At 40.2% G+C, this 19,116-nt stretch overlaps 1 protein-coding gene across 3 annotated transcripts in view; it reads left to right on the top strand.

Annotated features, from left to right (window-relative positions):
- Positions 1 to 391: 391 nt before the first annotated feature.
- The window catches only part of CTSC (cathepsin C), a 38,416-nt gene continuing 19,691 nt past the window's right edge, over positions 392 to 19,116 (top strand). Inside the window, exons 1-4 of one of the 3 annotated variants that reach the window (XM_004589818.2) lie at positions 392 to 584; positions 2,557 to 2,702; positions 8,623 to 8,707; positions 10,654 to 11,295. In XM_004589818.2, the coding sequence (XP_004589875.1) occupies positions 413 to 584; positions 2,557 to 2,702; positions 8,623 to 8,707; positions 10,654 to 10,664 (414 nt within the window). In that variant the 5' untranslated portion in view covers positions 392 to 412 and the 3' untranslated portion in view covers positions 10,665 to 11,295. Of the gene's footprint in view, positions 585 to 2,556; positions 2,703 to 8,622; positions 8,708 to 10,653; positions 11,296 to 19,116 lie in introns of those variants that run through there. The other 2 variants (XM_058663715.1, XM_004589817.4) reach the window with 2 other exon arrangements.

Raw genomic sequence — 19,116 nt, 5'->3', positions numbered from 1 at the left:
GAGATAAGGAAAGTACAAGGGAACTTCAGCTGTTACGTCGTCTCTCTCTTTTTCTCTCTCAGGCTGACACAAGGAGCAAAGTCTGGGTCTCCACGGCTCGTTCGTGGCTCTCAAGATCTTAGTTTATTCATCCTGGTCGTGCAAAATTTTGAAACACCCCTTAGCTACAGAATCAGTTCCAGGGCTCGCCAGGAGGTCAGGGTCAAGCCGCAGCCGGGAGGGGCGGCGCGAGCTCTCCCGCCCCCCAGGTAGGGGCGGGACTTTTCCCGGAGCCCAGCCTATCCCCACCCCCACCCACCGCCCCGCCTCGCCCGGGCCTCGGGTTTCCGGACCCCTGCCTATTTCTAGGCGCGCGCGCCGGCCGCTCTGCGTTTTCGGGTCTCTGCGCGCTCCTGCCTAGGCCCCCACCAGCATGAGTCCGTGGTCCAGTTTGCCACTGGCCGCAGTGCTGCTGTTATTTTCCGGGGTATGCACCGTGAACGGCGACACACCTGCCAACTGCACTTATCCCGAGCTGTTGGGCACCTGGGTCTTCCAGGTGGGCCCCACAGGCTCTCAGCGCGACACCAACTGCTCGGTTATGGGTAAGCTGCTGGCGCCCCTAGACTCTCTTGCTTTTTTCCGCGCCGGCGAGGGATTCGTCCGCGACTTCCCTTTCTGTCACTGAGCCCTCGCGGTTCTGCCCACACACCAACATCCCACCCCCCACCCTCGGGGCACCGCGTGTGCTGCGGTGGCAGGCGTTGGGGAGGGTCCCTGGCCCGCCAAGTTAAAGTTGACTCGCGAACTTCCGACTGCACACTCTATTTACCTGAAACTTAAACGCCTTTTCAAAACTTTTTTTTTCCCCTCTTTATTTTGTACTTTTCGGTCTGTGTTGGGTTTGGTTGTTGGAGACCTGCGGTTTTTTCATTCTCTGGTAAAATCTGGCAGTGTCGGGGATTGGAGCGGTGAAGACAAAGGAACTCAGACTTTAGGATACAGCAACACTTTCTCCTTCAGCTCCTTTGTGGGAAAGCGTCCTGGAGCTCCACTGCTTTATTTTTTATTTTTAGAAAAGGCTGTCATGTTTTGTATTAAATTCAGTTCTGTAAAAAGAAATTTTGAACACCTCCCTGCACTAGGCCCACGCTGGTGTTGGGGAAAGGACAGAATAGACTCAAAGCCGGGTAACACATTTTATGGTTGATAGGTAAGATATGACACAAATAATTACTTTTTTTTTTTTTTTAAGTGCACAGAGCACAAAAGCCATAGAAATCCTGTAGGAGGTCAGAAGTTAAAAAAACTCCCATCCAGGATGCATGGGGCTGGTCCCCAGAGGACAAGTTGGTGCTGCAAGCCCTTGGAAGGTTGAGGTGGAACTCTGCACTGCTTCATGCATTGTAGGAATATGCAAAAAAATCTTTACAGAAAGAAACTTTTTACTCAGTAATTCTGTTTAGAGATACCTTGAGCCAAGTGGAAAACCTGGCCTCAAGAAGGTTTAAGAAATATGTGCTGTTCAAAACACTCGGAGTTTTCCAGTTCTTTCACACAACGTGTCCATCTCCTGAATAACAACAGCAACCTCAAAACAGTGAAGAAGGGGAGAAAAATGTAACAGTGTCAGAAAAATCACTCTTGTCTTGGGACGTTCACAGAATGGGTGAAGCTCTCAACTCTCATTTCCTTGTCAGCAGAACAAACTGTCAGAGGCATCCGTCACTGAGACAGATGTAACAGTCTAACTCCAGGTGACTGGTTGACGGTTTGCCTGCCTGGACATTATAAACATTTATTGGTTTGAAAGTTGAGGTTGAAGGTCAGGACAGAAAGGACATCTGGATTTGCACTGTGTTCAGCTCGTCCAGGTAAATAAAAACAGTCGTCCGAGACAAGAAAGCACTTTCTCCGGGGTGGAGATCTGCAGATGAGGGCTACTGAACCCTTGTCAGGAAGCCTCTCTGCCTGTACATTCACTTTTCATCTTAGTGAAGGTATTAAAGATTTCCACCCCTCCAAGCCTGTGTTCCTGTCAGTACACATTAGTTTGGTAGGATAAAAGCTTGGGGTTTGATGGATAACTAGGGGCGGGATTCAGAGTATGAAGTTTTAGAATCAGAGCTGTTGAGGACTGGACTCACCGCTCATCCTTATGACCTAACAGCCGCTCCTTTGATCTTGTGGTCATATTTGTGGTTTTTCACTTTTCGACTATAATTTTTGTCTTCTCATTTTTGTCTTCAGTTTTTAGAACCTCCCATTCCTCAGTTGAAAAGTTTTTCTGTTTGGATATGATGCCAAAGTAGAGGCTACACTCTCTGGTGGGGCTCCCTGCCTTGTAGGAAGACATGGTGCTTTGTTTAGGAACCCTCATTGCGCAGGCTGGTCTGAGATCCCTCTGGGCTTGTGTAGAGGTGACAAGTGAGAGAAACATTTCTGCACAACTGCATTAATACCAAATTCAGTAGCGCGAAAGGAAAATGGCCCAATCAAATAATGGAAATACTTGAGAACATTCTTAGGCTCATTGATATCCAAATAATTTCCCTTTTGTTGCACTTTTTTCTTTAGGACGACCAGAAAAAAAAGTAGTTGTGCACCTGAAGAAGTTGGATACAGCATATGATGACCTTGGCAATTCTGGCCATTTCACCATCATTTACAACCAAGGCTTTGAGATTGTGTTGAAAGACTACAAGTGGTTTGCCTTCTTTAAGGTTAGTTTTTATGTTTACATATGCACTTATGTTTGCAGTATGCATTTTATGTTTACATACGCGTTTATGTTTACAATAATTTGATATTTGAAGCCTCTTCTGATCCTGGAACTCTGAGAATTCTAGTTTTAAATTACAAGAGTAACCATGGTTGATTTCTCTTAAGAGAGATTAAATGCTTTACTTTTTGTCACTTTACTTTAAGAAGTGATTTTTGCAATTAAAAAACATCTATCTATATCTGGATGTGTATAATTCACTATATTTAAACTTGGGTTTTATAGGTATGACTGTGTTCTTAGTTTGTTTCTTTGACCACTACATCTTCATTTTTCAGTGTTGCCTTGGTCATTGAATACACATTTCATATTGAGCAGGCAGGGGTGATAGGGAGATTATATGTTTTTATGGGGTTTAAAGCATCTGTATCAGTGGATCTGACTGTACTGAATATATTGGTATGAGTAACTTGTTTGACTAAACTAACCAGCGGAAATGGAGAGCACAGAAGTCACTTGAGGGGCTAATTATACTAAAAAGTAGGTAACCCAGCTTGCCAAACGTGTTTTTCCCTCCAACTAGGAAAGAACGCATGTTCATTCTAATGTGTGTATATACTGTTTCCAACTGTATGATTCAAAACAGTTTAGCTGAGACCATGTTCCATTCTGTATGTTCTTCTGGAACAACTGGAACTTCTCCTGTAAACGTGGTGTTCAGTGGTGCAAGTGAACTGAATCTACAAGTCTGAAACTGTTTCTCACTGCATGTAAAATAGGGCCTAAATAAAAACAGGCTTTTAAGTGCGATATGACTGCCAGCTGTTGGAACATCTGGTAAAAGTTGATCATTTGGAGGCATGCGTGGGAAAGTGGAGAATGAATCTCTTAAATACAGCAGAAGGGAAAGCAGCGAAAGAAGTGTAACATCTAAGTCTTGTAATTTCTCGTGTGAGTTTTGAATTTTCACCATAATGTAAGTGCTCCATCTGCGTGACTGTATTTATTAGAATAATAACTTCTAGCAGTTTGTTTCATAAGGGACAATTTTTTTTAACCCATGAAATCCAAAGTTTTCAATTCCCTGAAGATTTTTACTGTGTTATTATCTCTTAAAGCATTGTAAATGGTATATCCGTTGTTAATTTTCACATTTTATTGTGTGCTCTGGATGGGCTGATGTAACATAATACGCTAATGTGAAAACAAAGGATGGGCATTAGGAAAAGTTGTCCTCTAGTGGCTTGGCTGATCTGATATTCAGCTAGTGGAGTTACTCTGTGCACGCTGGCTGTTGGCGGTCAGCAACCCGTTTATTATACACTGTTCTAAAATACCGTAATGATATTTGTGTGAATTTCAAAAATTGTGAAGTGTATACAGTAGATATGTTCAACTGGAGTAGAATTCATATTGATGAATTTGGGACTTTGCTGACCTCTTACAGTTAGCTGGTTACAGTCCTTCAAATGTTCTTTGCCTCAGATCCAATGGTTCATGGAACTGCTACACAAAGGGGCACTTAAGGCAGTTGTTGCCAGGTGCATAATTTGCTGTCATGATCCTCTTCATCTCTTGTTTGTCTCCTGATAGACATTTATTTGTTGCTGACAGTAGAGGAAGTATGTAATGACTTTCAAACTACAAAGGAATCTTGAGAGCAAAAAAATAAAGAGAGAAGCCCCATAGAGTCAGGAAGAATTTATGAGGACAAGTTGTATACCAGATTGCAGGCGGGGGAGGCTGGTGTTTGGTGTATTCAGTGCTGTAGCCAGGCCTTCTCAGCATCAAACAGAAAAGGCCAGGTTTTACTTGTTCACAGATCATCAGAAGGCTGGGGCTGGACCCTATGTTACACCGTTCTTGCACTATTCTCGGACATCTTCCTGGGTCATCTCACCCAGGTAGAAAAGGCTGGGGTAGCACTTAAACTTAATAGCTGAAAGTTGGCGAGTTAGGCCAACAGGTGGTCACCTTCCCTCAGAGTGAGCAGGATTCACTACGGTGTTATGGTCCTTTGCTTCCACACAGGTTGATGCTTGCTTGCAAATGAAAATGGATGAAGTAATAGTCAGTTGGGAAATGTGTTGACTAAATAGACATAAATAATATATAAATCATTTACCAGTTTGACTTAGAAACATTTTATTCTTCAGCTCTGCTGACTTGCAGAAACTAGTGGGGAAACTTTTAAATCATAATTTAATTACCCGAGAAGAGACCAGGCAGAGTCTCTCTCAGTATTTTTTCCGTTGTGTTGTCAGCTTTGAAGGGAGTGTCCAGAGCCAATAGGGACAGAGGGACTACCTGGTGGCTGCATGAGGAATCGAAACACTTTTTTGGAATCACAGTATAAACCGACTTGGTATTTTGCCTTAGTCTTGGGATAGTATCCACGTTAGACAAGAGAAAGGTGCTTTTGAATGCCAAACAAAATGAAAATGTTCCGTGCAAATGAAAATGATCAACTGCTGCAGGTGAGAAGTTAATGTTTACACTAGTTCGTGGAACCCTGCCTGATCATGCGTTTGCAGAGCATTGTCCAGGTGGGTGCTCGCTCAGCAGAGATGATGCTCTACTGATTTTATTTTTCTATTTGACAGAAATATTTTCAAAGCCATGTTTTGTTTGTTTTATTTTTTGTTTTTGTAGAAAAATTTAAAAAAGCTATGGTCAGTAGTTAGGCCTAATGGCAGGGATCATAAGTTCAGTAAATAGAGTACATTACACTTAGTCTTTGTTTTAAAAACTTGGGTAGTTTAAGATGATATAATTTGTAGAATGATTAAAACAATCCGTAACTTTTTTTTTTTACCAGTATAACTGTAAATAAATGTAATGGGAATTGGTTTTAAAAATTTAAGGAAAATTAGAGAGTGGAACTGAATAGATAATAGGAAAATCAGGCATTTTTACTGACATTTGCTAACACAAAATCCTACTGGATTTTACCACAAGCATCAGGATATTTGTCTCCTGTGTGCTGGGAAACCCACTAGAAAGAGTATATAACTCAAGAAAAATGCAAGTTTTGAATGAGTAAAGCACATGAGAATTTTGTCCATAGATATTAGAAAATATTTTTTAGGTTAAAACATAACTTTAAAAAAGAGTAATACAACTTAAGTAGTGCTTGCTGTTCAAATCTTTTGATTTGAAGATTTATTTTATTTATTTGAAACACTGAGTTACAGGAAGAGAGCCAGAGAGAGAGAGAGAGAGAGAGAGAGAGAGAGTGTTTCCATCCACTGGTTCACTTTCTAAATGGCTGCAGAGCTGGGGCTGGGCTCAACAGAAGGCAGGAGCAGGGACTTCTTGGTCTCTCAACGTGGGTGCAGGAGCCCAAGCACATGGACCATCCTTCACTGCTTTCCAGGAGCAATACGTGTGCCTGAATATGACACAAAATAACCAGGAAACTGTAATGCAGACCCTTGCTCTTCAGTTTTAAGTGTCTTGTGTAAATATACCATAATTTATTCAAACCATTGCCATTCCAAAAATATTATACTGTGACAAATGATTGTCCCATACACCTGCTGTCATTCCTTTGTATTGCTACTCATGTATCACTAATCATTTGTTTTGCACCTTCTAACTCACATGAGACCTTATCATGTATTTCCTTTTACCCTTTTCATATTCCTTCTATTAAATTACTTCTAATTGTTCTTACTCCCCATTTTGTTTAATGTTTATTTTACTTATTTGAAAGGCAGAGTGACGGGGGAAAGATAGGTCCTCTAGTTCATCTTCAGATGGTTACGATGGCTAGGGCTGGTAGGTCAAAGCCAGGAGACTGAGCTCCTCTGTGTCTCCTGCATCGGTGGCAGGGCCTCAAAGCACTTGGACAGGATTCCCCTGCTTTATCGGGTGCATAAGCAGGGAGCTTGACCCCAAGTGGGGTAGCAGAAATACAGAACTATCCTCTGGTATGGTTTGCCAGCTAACCTGCTGCACTACAGTGCCAACCCATGAGCATTTATTGAGTAGATGATCCATACAGAGTGCTTTGTTAGGTTCTTGATCATCTCCTATTTCCTGTGGACATTCCTCAGCATCCTGCTATCCGAAAAGGAGGAAGACAATTCTGACTTGGTATTGATACCACTCCTTTTGCTTGGAACTTGTTTGGCTTAATTCTGCTTACTCAAGCCTCCTCTGCAAGATGAACATTTTTCCTAATTTGGGCTTCCTAAGTTCTTGTTTACTCTCCTTGAGAAAATCAGGCTGGAATAGAGCTAATGTGTATATTGTTCGTATAACTCCAAGCTATGAAAGACTTGGAGGATATACATCTTGACACTGATTGTTGTTGAATAGTTTGACAGGAAAAGTGGGGTGTATTTTCAAAGCACTTATCCTGCTCAATTCCCTCCAGGCATTAGGTCACTTTGAGTTACAAACTCAGACACACATAATATCCTGGGCACCTAAGCATTTTAACAACCTCTTGGAAAACAATAAAGACTAATTAGGGCTATGGCAAAATGAGTACTTACCTAGAGGCATTCAAATTCAAATTGGATTTTCTCTAACAAATCTGGCCAGCAGATAGCATTGGCAGTTGTTTTGGCCAGCACATTTACCATTTGGTGATAGTTGGCACACTCTGGCAAATTTGCACGTTTTAGAAATATTGGAATATGAAAGGTAGCCAGCCTCTTTTATGAAAACACAAAGTAGCAAAACCAAAGGGAACATGTCTCAGAATGCTTAAGTGTGCCGGCCTGGATGTGGTGGGAGGACAAGTGATTTGTTTTTTCTTCCTTATGCTTCTATGTACTGTGCTTATTTTTTATTACGAGCAGGTGCAATACTCTGCCAGACAGCAGCCCATCCTCCTGCCCACATTGTCCAGAGGAAGGATGTTCCATGATACAAACAAAACTCTGAAAGTGCCCTCAAATTAAATCAGCTTTCTAACCTTATATTGTTTTCTCATTTCACTTTGTCTGAAGCAGTACAAGAAACTGATTGGGCTAGTTGGGAAGATGTAGGGAAGGAAATCCAATTTCATTTTGAAGATACTCCAGAGCTAAAGATAATTGTGGAAGGGAAGTCTTACTATGACTGAAAATTTATTTAGTGATATTAAAGCAACTGTCATTGATTTATAATTAAGTTCTTGTTTGAATTTCTTTAGTACAATATTTTTGTTTTAATTTTTTAAAGTTTATTTGGAAGACTCTGAGACATCTTGTATCCACTGGTTCACTCCCCAAATGCCTGCATCACTAGGACTGGAACAGACGGAAAGCAGGAGGGTTTCCACGTGGAAGGTTATGACCAAAGTCCTTGAGCCATCACCTGCTACCCATTAGGACACACACTAACAGGAAGCTGGGCGGAAGCTGCAGGAGCCAGGACTTGGACCAGGCACTCTTACGTGGGATGCCGGCATTCCAAGCTACAACTTAACCACCACACCACAATAGCTACACTAATTTTGAATATTTACAGAGATAACTGCCGAAAATATAGTGTAGGTATTTGCAAACAAGTTGCTACTAGAACACAATAATAGTGGAAAAAATTATTATCAGAGAATTTGCCCACTTGTGTGCCTGTGATGTGTAAATTTCAAATTTGTATCAATAATGAGAAATATGGACTGTGTATTATTCAGTAAAGGTTTCAGGAATCTTCTGCTATTTTCCCACCATCCCTTCTGGGCTCATTTGTAGAATGTAGTAATTTTAGGAGAGTTGTTATTGAGACAGTGTATTTTTTAACATGCAGTTTTACTACATTGGATTCCAAATTTTTTTTTAACAACTTGAGGTTTGCTTTTAAGATGGTTTGAGGCAAAGAAGCAGGAGTTTAGTGCTTAATGTGTACATGACAAGTTGATACGCTTTTTCATGATGGTGCTTTGTGTCAACCTAATGACTCCGTTTGCCGTTATAAACTTTTTGTAGGATGTCACAGATTTTATCAGTCAGTTGTTCATGCAGCTGGGAACTGTGGGAATGTATGATTTGCCACATCTGAGGAACAAACTGGGTGAGCTACATTGAAATATTTTTGACTTTCTTTTTAAAAGCAAGCTTTCCTCCTCCATAGTGGCTTATTCAAATCACTCTCTGTTTTTATCAGAGAAAGGGCAACTTGAAGACTCTAGTCTTTGTCTTGACTTCTTCCCTCATTCCGCTTATCTCCTGCTTCTAACTTGGCTGCATTGTTTATGTGAGTGATTTTCTCCTTTCTTAGATTCCTTTTGCACACAGGAAATTTGCCCTCCTGAGAAAGAAACTTGGGACCTGAGTAAACATGACCCCTGAAAAGTCAAGACCCAGTTGAGGATTCAGCTCTTGTTCTTGAAGTAGCCTTGCTGCCTGCAACTGCTTATCCCCCTTGAAAGACTTCTTCCAGGGAGACCATCTGAGGCTATAGTATATTAGGTCTTGGCTGCAATAGAGCAGGTAGCTCTTTCTCACAAATTGCCAGACCTGCCAACTCATCCTTGTAGAAGTCACCAACTTTTTTATTTTTTAAAGACTTATCTATTTTTATTGGAAAGGCAAATTTGCAGAGAAAAGGAGATAGAGAGAGAGGGAACTTCAATCCACTGGTTCACTCCCCAAGTGGTCACAATGGTTGAAGCTGAGCTATCTGAAGCCAGGAGCCAGCAATGTCTTCTAGGTCTCCCATATGAATGCCGAGTCCCAAGGCTTTGGACTATCTTCTAATATTTTCCCAGCCTACAAGCAGGAAGCTGGATGGGAAGTGGATCAGGCAGGACACGAGCTGGCACTTGCAAAGCAAGGATTTAGCCACTGAGTCATTGTGCTGCACTCCATCCAGCTTTTTAAAACTGGTTTCTGCCAAGAACATAGAATATTGTGTGCGAAGAGGAGGATCTTTTTTGTTTTTTTGTTTTTCATTTTTTTACATTCTCTTCAAAGGTTAGGCAGACATTTAAATCATTACTTATATTTGGTCAAAATTTAGATGTCTAATACTTCAATAGAAAAAAAAAATGCATGTTTCAGGAATAAAGTTGAGAGGGACTTACCCTTCCTTGTGTTTTAACATAACATTGTTTCCGTTCCTGTTTTATTTGGCTCTTAGTAGAAGTGAAATATGAAAGAGGGAACTGGGGCAAGTGTTGGACTTTGTCTTAAATCAGCATTTTCCATACTTCACAATGGACTGCCAGTGGCCCACACAGCTGGGTAGGAATTGCTTCTTGCTTGTGTTACCGTTGCATCTGATTATTCCGAACAGATTGCTCAGCAGCTAGTAATAACTGATGAAAGTCAGTAGTAAAGCTGAGGCTAAAAACATATTCCTTTCAGCTCTGTATAGTGGCAGATTAGAGATTTTTCCTCATTTTAGAACTTCTCATGATTTTTGATATATAAGGGTAGCTTAGGAGGGAGAAGTAACGGAAACCTATCCCAAGATAGGTTCACTATTGTGTTTTCCCATTAGAAGAAAAGGTACTCTCAGAATGTGGGTTATGAAATTCTGTCCCAAACCTCCTCACATTTCCTCTTAGTAAGGGAGACATCCCCAGTGTAGAAAAGATAAACCATTGCATTTGTTCTGTGAATGACATAAGTAGCCTTGCATCTCAGCATACAGATTAAAGTAGCATCAGGGTTACATTTAGAATGTGTAGAGTGTACGTGTTAACACAACTGAGTGGAAGGTAGCCTGTTTCTTAAGTTCATCACTAAGTTATGTTTATACCACGGCAGTTCCTTTCAGATACATGCGCTTCCTGAGTGTATTGGCTGCATGCACACTACACGCTGCTTAAGCATCCTGCTTGAGAATGCCTTTTTGTGAATGTCTTCCACAGCACTAAAATATGCCATGGTCTCAAAAATAATAATGCTGATGTATTTTTTTTCTTTTTGCTTAACTGGAATAAATGTGACTACATAGTAAGAGACAAATATGATCCTTGTTGGCTTATAACCTTAGTTTTTATTGTCTTGTAGTTATTAAATAGAACACTCGTTGAGGAGCTCTTTTAAACCCACAGCCAAGAACAAACTTTGGTGCTAAGAGACAGAACAGCCTGCTGCAGTGGACTCCAGCAGCTGCAGTCCTTTCTGGAATCTGCTGGCATGTAAAAGCAGAGGAGTCCTGCTGACCTACCTCCAAGTCCCCTGCCCTCCTGAACATTTCCTTGGAGAGTGGTGACCGCCATTTTGGAATGTGAACAACCAGCGACTATGCAGGAGCAGAACAGAAAGGCTGGAAGAGATGAAGTCTGGTGGCTTCGGCCCAAGCTCAGCGTTTTTATGAACAGTGTGAAACATATTTTTTCCCATCTCTCTTGGATATTCTTCTTGTGAAATGAGTTTTTCAGACTGGACAGGAATTGAACTTTGTGTTTTGTTTTATTCACATTTGAGTTATCTTCTGCGCACTCTCCTTGCCTGTAATTACTTTGAAAAATTCCAGAAACTATTGGAAGGAGAACATATTGCTTTGGGTTTTTTAGGTAAAAGTTATGCGTTGGAAGATGGTCCTGTGGAGAACATGTTTAAATGAAGAGGGGCGGGGGCAGGCGGGGAAAGCAGCCCTCTTGGATAAACCAGGTTGTTGAGGGTAGCCTTTTGCATGACCTGGCATATATCTGGCCTGAAATTTCGAGGGTGTCATTAATACTTTAAAAAAACTTAGATGTCACCCTCAAGCCAAGAACTTGCCATTGTATTGGTTTTTTTTAAACCCTGTAAAGTAGATATGATTGGTTTATGGATATGGAAAAATGGAACATCAGTCTCAGAGTACTGAAGTTCACACAGCTTCTGACTGAAATGCTGGAGAGCTTGTCTTGCCAGCATGAAGACTCCTCTGCAGTCAGAGAGGGAAAGGAAGGCCACTTAACAGATGTAGCAGGAATGTGGTGTCACACGGGGTAGAGTCTTCTGGCAAAGTCCAATCCATCTGTATTGTGAGTGTTGGCTCAATAGGCTGGGGTATCCGTTTCCCTGGCTCTTGTTGACACTATAGGGAAGGACTGGCTTGAAGCTAGAGCTTCATTATCTGAAACTAACAAAGAAATACTGACTTTCTTGCTTAAACCAGGGTTCTTTTATTCAAAACAGATGCTTTCTCATTCCCTTTGTAATCTCAAAAAATGCAAGGGGGTTTAAAACTTCAAGTTCAATGCCCTTGCCAAAATCAATGACTCTTAATTATGTGACTGCTCATACTGATTACTAACATTTGGCTCTTTCTTGCTAAACGGTAGATTCTTTTTCTTTCTAACTTGGTTTAAAGATGATTTACATCATGCCCAAAGAAATCTAATCTGTGGGGCAACACCTCCTGCATCCTGTCCAAAAGGACTCATTCCTGCATCTGTGCTGGAATAAAACAATCTTTCTTTAGCTAGTTGCTGGTCATTATTATTTCAGGTGGCATTTTAATGTTTCAAGATATCAGGAGCGTACTAGTCTGCTTCTAGGAAGAGAGAATTTAAGAAAAAAAGATAAATTAACAGTATAGCACTTGACTCTTACCTGAATACTTTCTTTTCTGTTCTTTCTTTGTTTTTTTCTTTTTTTTTTTCCCATCCCACTTCTGGACCTTGATGCCATACCCTATGAATTTCCCCGGCTGTCTCCATCAGGTGCAGACATACCAGCACCCGGTTCCCACTGTACTGTTTCTCCCAGACTGAAGAGCTGTACTTCTTATTGCATAGCTTCAGCACTCAGTGTTATAGGTGTTTGGAAAATAAACCACACATCTCCTTGCTTTTCACAAATAGTGCAGGTTTGCAAGTAATTCATTTTATGCAGTTCTAGAAACACAAATCAAGAATGCTGCTGTTTTATATATTTGACTTTGTTCTAAAAAAATACTACCTGGTTACTTGTTGCCAGAGCTCAGAAAAAAAAATGTATATTTTCTAAATGTAAATACTGCTGTCATATCACCCAGTATTTTTAACAATGTATTGTATATGTAATTTGGAAAGGTACTGAATATATTTTGTTTGTTTCTCTGAGTAATTTTGCATCAAAATGTTTTTATTATAGAAGAGAAAATTTTGTGGGTAAAGCCCCACAATAAACTAGTGCGCAGCATCCCAGTATGTTCCAGTTGCCTGTTTGTCTTCTGCTCTGATCTCTCAACTCCTAAAGGACAGGAATCAATCCATGTTCCAGGGTTCTGCCTGGGCAGCACAATGCATGACATTAAAACCTTCAATAAATATTTGTATAAGAAAGAAAATTGACTAATACATCGTGTGGTATTTTATTGATATTTTAGGGGGATATTGCTAACTTTGTGGTCTTAGATGATATGGTGAACCCACAGGTCATATTTATGGATTAATTTAATGGGAAAGAGGTTAGGCTTTTAAATTTTGTTCGATTTATTTATTTATGTATGTTCTATTATTTGGTTGAGCCCATAGAGGCCCGCATGACGCTCAAAATTTAGAAAATTGTAATTTTCAGGACTACTGGGTGCTAATTGGCTGTCAGAAGGATTGGAAAGCTCTGGGACTGCAGAGTTTCCCAAAGCCTGGAGAAAACTGGCAGGTGTGGCTTGCTACTGTAGGCTGTACTATACATAGTAGGCTAGTTAGAATTGTGGGTTAAGGAGATGGTCAGATGAACTCTTAGAATTTCTTGTCATTTCACAATTGAAGAGCTTGTGAATGAGTGGGGAATCAGCCCAAAGCCTGGCTATTTTACTGAGTAGTAAACTGTTTCTTAGTGAATTTTTGAATGTATAGGAGTGTTTTGTTATAAACTGAATTTCTTTTCAGCACTGGTAATAAACCTATAGTCTCCCATTTTTACATGAACTCTTACTGCCAATTGTTTACTCAGTAAAGACCTGAAAGTTATTTGGTGAAATCACTGGAACAATTTCCTGGCTGTTTTATAGTTCTTTGAAATTTGACTTTTAAAATAAATGTTTCAGCCTAGATATTAAGCAGAAACATAGAGCTAATTCTTGACATTGACATAGGAAGTTGGTTTCTTTTGAAGGAAAGATACGATGCCCTTGGATGGATATTACGCAGAAGCGGTTTAGTAAAATGTGCCTGTTCCCCCATCTAAATGACTTTTGCTCTCACTGTAAACTTTACAGCAAATGAAAACAGTTAATTTGCATTTACATAAACGCATAAATGGAATGATGTTCTTTCTCAGTATAGTTGGAGTGTAATATCTCCATGCATACAAGTAATAATTGAATCAGCTGGCATCATGCTAGGGACTCTTCTAAAATGGTAAATGATTATAATGGATTAGATTAAGATGACCAAAATTTTCATCAAATATTCTGTAGTATTTTTATATACCTATATTAAATTATATACAAGTGTCACTGTTAACATGTTTGTTTTGAAGCATTTAATGCATTACATATTTGGGTTTAGTTCACAAAATTGTACCCTATCAAAATATATTTCATGTTAATATTCTATGTGAAATATACTTTCTTACTATTTTGTGACTGAAGCAGTGTTACACTCTTTTTTAGCAGTAAGTAGTCTTCAAGGATGGATACTTAATGCAATAATTACAATACTCACATTTTCTTTTTTTTTAAGATTTATTCATTTTTATTGGAAAGCCAGAAATACAGAGAGGAGGAGAGACAGAGAGGAAGATCTTCCATCCGATGATTCACTCCCCAAGTGAGCTGCAACGGCCGGTGCTGTGCCAATCCGAAGCCAGGAACCAGGAACCTCTTCCAGGTCTCCCACGTGGGTGCAGGGTTCCAAATCTTTGACCCATCCTCGACTGCTTTCCCAGGCCACAAGCAGGGAGCTGGATGGGAAGTGGAGCTGCCGGGATTAGAACCGGTGCCCATATGGGATCCTGGGGCGTTCAAGGCAAAGACCCTAGCCGCTAGGCCACGCCGCCGGGCCCACTCACATTTTCTTAATGAAAAAAAATTTTAATAGTGATATTCATGACTGAAAAGTTTCAATATTTGGAAATAGAATTTCTCAGTGTGTTTAAAATTCTTTCAAATAAGCATTCCATTAGATTCTGACACATTTTTATTAAAAGCATGCAAGTGCCACTGCTTTAGAGGAATTTAGAGGAGCAAGAGATTGGTGTTAGAGACGATTACCGTTTACTGGATTTTAACTGAAGCATTTGCTTTATAGATGAGTAAGATGGAAAAGTGACCATCGCTTTGATGGATCCCATTTGAAGCTGTGAAAAAGGTTTCCTTTTAATGTGGCTGACGGCACTTATACTCAGAAGAGAGCAAAACAAACTTTGACATTTTCCTGTGTTTGCATCATTACTATCTGCTGATTCTGGTTTCTTTGCAGGTATGTTTAAACCTAGTTAGTTTGTGAGGCTTAGCTGGATTCAATCAGAAAATATCCTCACATCCATTTCGGCACATGTGTTGGGGAATTAATTTACCATGTCCTAACCGTCTTGTAGGTCCTTATTAGCACACTTTGCAAAACACAGGATTGTCTTGATATGGAGACTGAGGGAGTGCTTCAGTGTTGCTTCAAGATTAAATAAGAATAGCGGTTGTTTTCAATTTTATATTTTAGATATGAATATTCCATCATTCCAGTGACCAGTGCTGCTTCATATTTGTTTTGTATCCAATCAGGTTATAATATATACTGTTGATACGGGATCATATCAACAGTCTTGTTATAATGTTGTGCAATAGTGTTTTTCTTTGAATATTTATTTGAAAGGCAGAATTTCAGAAAAGAGAGCCAGAGAGATCTTCCATCCACTGGTTCACTCCCCAAAGGACTGCAATGGCCAAAGCAGTTAGTCTGAAGCCAGGAGACAAAAGCTCCTTCAGTTCTCCCACACGGGTGCAGAAACTCTAAGACTTGAACCATACTCAAAGGCCAGGAGCAGGGAGCTGGGTTAGAAGTGGAACAGCTGAGATACGAACTCTTGCCCATAATGGATGCCAGTGCTTTAAGTGAAAGTGGTGTTGGCTACTGATGGGCATGAATGAAGTCTTAAATAACTTTGCATCCCTCACAATAACAGATGAGCCTATCTATATTGCTCCCTTTTTCATGTCCTATAACTTTTTATATCCCTCAAACTTCAGCATCACCTTTATCCTTCATAGCCATCCAGTGAACTTTACTATCAGTCATCACATAATCATCATCTTTCTCATAGGAAGAAATGAAGGCTCACAAGATGTGACTTGCTCAGGGTTACATAAATGATAGGTGGCAGAACTGAGAATTAAAGGGCAGTGGCCTCTTGACTAGACTGCCCTGTCTCCTAGACATGGTTTATGTGAAGTAAGTTATTTGCTAAGGATATTAAAAATCAAGAAACCAATGGAAAAGGTTTAAGTGATTTCTTTTCCCCTCAGGGTTAAAGAGGTAAGTAATAAATTTAGGATAAATAACTTAAGTTCCAAAATATCCTATGGCATTTTTTCCATTTGGTTTAGTATTGCTAGATAGGTCTGATTGGATAGTTGATAAAAATGAGTGGGGAATTGAATAAGGAGTATTCCGAGAATGTTTCATGACTTGTTGGTATTTTTAAAGAAGCAAATAGATCTTGAATGATAGTATTTTTCTAAACCTGAGTGCTAGTGTTTGAAAGTTCTTTAAATTTTAGAAAATCGTCCATTTATTCCCATAGAAATGAATGAATACATAAATGAATGAAAGTTTAAATTATACCATGTATGAACGGCAATTTTCAGGGGCTGAGATTTATGTAAATGAACTTGCTGAAAAGGTATTTGACTGCGTTTCACTTGGATAGCATGGCCAGAATGGCAATTTCTTCGTCATTGATGATGTCAGAAATTATGTAAGAAGCATTTTTGCAGTAACAGGAGAATTGAGAGATATCCTGAGAACATTAAAATTGAGGCAGTTAACAGCGGTAGTGTGGGTGTTCCACAGGGAATGTCTGTGTCCCACAAGCTGCAGTGGGAGGAGCCCGTGCTGTGGCTCCTCCCTGTGAGAGGACAATTTCAGCTGCTGAAAGAAACCACGTTATTTCAGGTTGTGCATATTACAGAAGGAAATCAGTTTTAAAAGGGAGTATAATTATCAATTTAATGTATCAGAAAAGATACACAAATGGATAGTGTTGTTACAGGGTCTAAGGAACAAAAATGCAAAGTTGTAGTTTTTAGATTACTTTCAATATATGAATAGTTCATATGTACACGTTAAGGATTATGTACTTGGCTTTCTTGCTAGTTAAGCAGAAGGCCATGTAAGCATGGAACACAAAAGTTTTGAAGGGGACTTTTGGAAATTCTGAGACGACTTGAATTTGCTCATTAGGCTACAAGATATGGGTAGGAAAATTTGCATTTCTGAAGTAATACTGGAGTTAGAACTTGGGTCTCTGATAGCTTGGCATTTACATAATCCTATTGATTATAAACTTCTAAGCTTTCCTCAGTTTCTCAATTTACTGTTGAGATGGAGCATGATGTTTGTTTATCTTCTATTATGCATCTTTTAAAAGGTTGTTTCTTTCTCTGAAAGGCAAGGATACACAGAGGACACAGAGGTTATGCATAGGCAGATTCATTCCCCAAATAGAAGAGCCAGATCTGGGCGAGACCAAAGTCAGGAGGGTGGCAGGGGCCAGGCACAGGGGCCAGCTCCCAATGCCATACCAAGCACGACTGTGAAGCTATTGAATAGCGAGTAGAATACCTGGGACTTGACCTTCACCCTCTGACATGGAATTCCAGCATCACAAGCGGCAGCTTAACCTACTATGTGACAGTACCAGCCTCCTAGTATGCTTTTTAAAATTTGCATATATACTAATCAATTCCTTCTAGTGTCAGACTGTTTCCTAGGTACTGAGTAAATGAGAAGTCCTGTCCTCCTAGCGTGTATGGCTTTGTGGCAAGAGCCTCATAGGCTGTCATGAAAATCATGTAAGTTTAGTGAGTTTGTCCAACATGAAGCACACAGCTAGGGAGATGAAGTCTAATATTATCCATGTTTTATACATGAGGAGTCTGAAAGTGCAGAGAGCACAAGTAGCTTGCTCAGGATTTCACGCCAACACACAGCAGTTGCATTCTGTCTTGCAGCCCAAGCCCGAGGGTGATATCTCTTCTCTCTGCTCTGAGTTAAAAACTCTCGACAGAATTGCTAAAAAGACTGACATGGCCAAGGCAATAGAGGTTCCTGTATAATGGGAAAACAGCCGTCGAAATTGCTAGAAAGATTTCTTGTTGGGTAGCAACACAGACCTGACTCATAAGTGAGTTAATCTTCCAAAATTAAGGGGTTTAAGTTGTTTTTTTATGAAATTACTAATATTAGATGTCTTTGTTCTACAAAAATAGAGAGGTTTCATAATTTAGTACACAGGCTAAAGCTCTGCTTTGTTTTTAAAAATAGATTTATTTATTTGAAAGAGAAAGGGGGACTCTCTCTCTCCCCTCCCCTCCCCCCACATCTTTCAATAGCTAGTCCAATCCCCAAATGGACACAATGGACGTGGTTGGGCCAGGACAAAGCTAGAAGCTAGGAGCTTCATCAGGAGCTTTTTATGTGGGTGACCTGGAACCAAGCACTTGGGCCGTCATCCACTGCCCCTTTTAGGCCATCAGTGGGAACCAGGATCAGAAACACAGAACAGGAACAATGTTTGTATGGCCATGATGCCAGCCTCCCAGGTGCAGCTTTACTGACCATGCCAAAGCACCAGCCCCATTCCACTTAATTTGTGTTCTGAGAAACACATTGTAAGTTAAGTTAGAGATGTGTTAATTCAAAAATGCATACAATGTCTCTCACATAGCAATGCAACTAACCAACAGCACACTGCACAATATTGGTTACTTACCCTTATGAACATGTGGCTGGCATAGGGTAGGGCTGACAGGGAGCCTTGACTCCTGGTGCTCAGCATCATGAGAGAGCATCCTACCATAGATTTCTATCTCCCAAACATCCATATTTGAAATATGCTTTCCATTGAATGTGTATTGCTGATTTAGAGTCATAAAGTTAAGAACAAAAGAAATGTAAGTCAAACCCCATTGTAAGTCATGGACTGAATAATAAAAATGAATTTGAGTAGCCTTTCCACACAGTTCTTTCTCTAACATTCAGTGTTCACCACCCTGTGTGCGGTTTTTAGCAGAAATAGGAGCGATTAGCTGAGTTCTTGATGGTGCAGACATTCTGAGCTGACGCAGTAGATGAGTTCTGGGCTATCCTGGCCTACCCATACAGGAGCAAGGTGTGTGTATCAGCAGCCAGGAGTGACTCCCCTCTGCTATACTGTTGAGTGAGTAATGAATCCTAGGAATTCAGACCCTGCCTTTTTGGATTCTAAAACCACACGTCCTTAACTCTACCCCCGTATAGGATTTGAGACAGAAAGCAATGTAATTTTACCTGAAGTGTAGTTTAGCACAATCACTCTTCTAAAATGGATGTAGACAAGCTATAGGCCTATTTTGCA

Source organism: Ochotona princeps, chromosome 4, assembly GCF_030435755.1.
Source record: "Ochotona princeps isolate mOchPri1 chromosome 4, mOchPri1.hap1, whole genome shotgun sequence".
Classification (NCBI taxonomy): domain Eukaryota; kingdom Metazoa; phylum Chordata; class Mammalia; order Lagomorpha; family Ochotonidae; genus Ochotona; species Ochotona princeps.
Note: the sequence above shows the minus strand (reverse complement) of the source record. Positions and strands in the feature narration are given on the sequence as shown.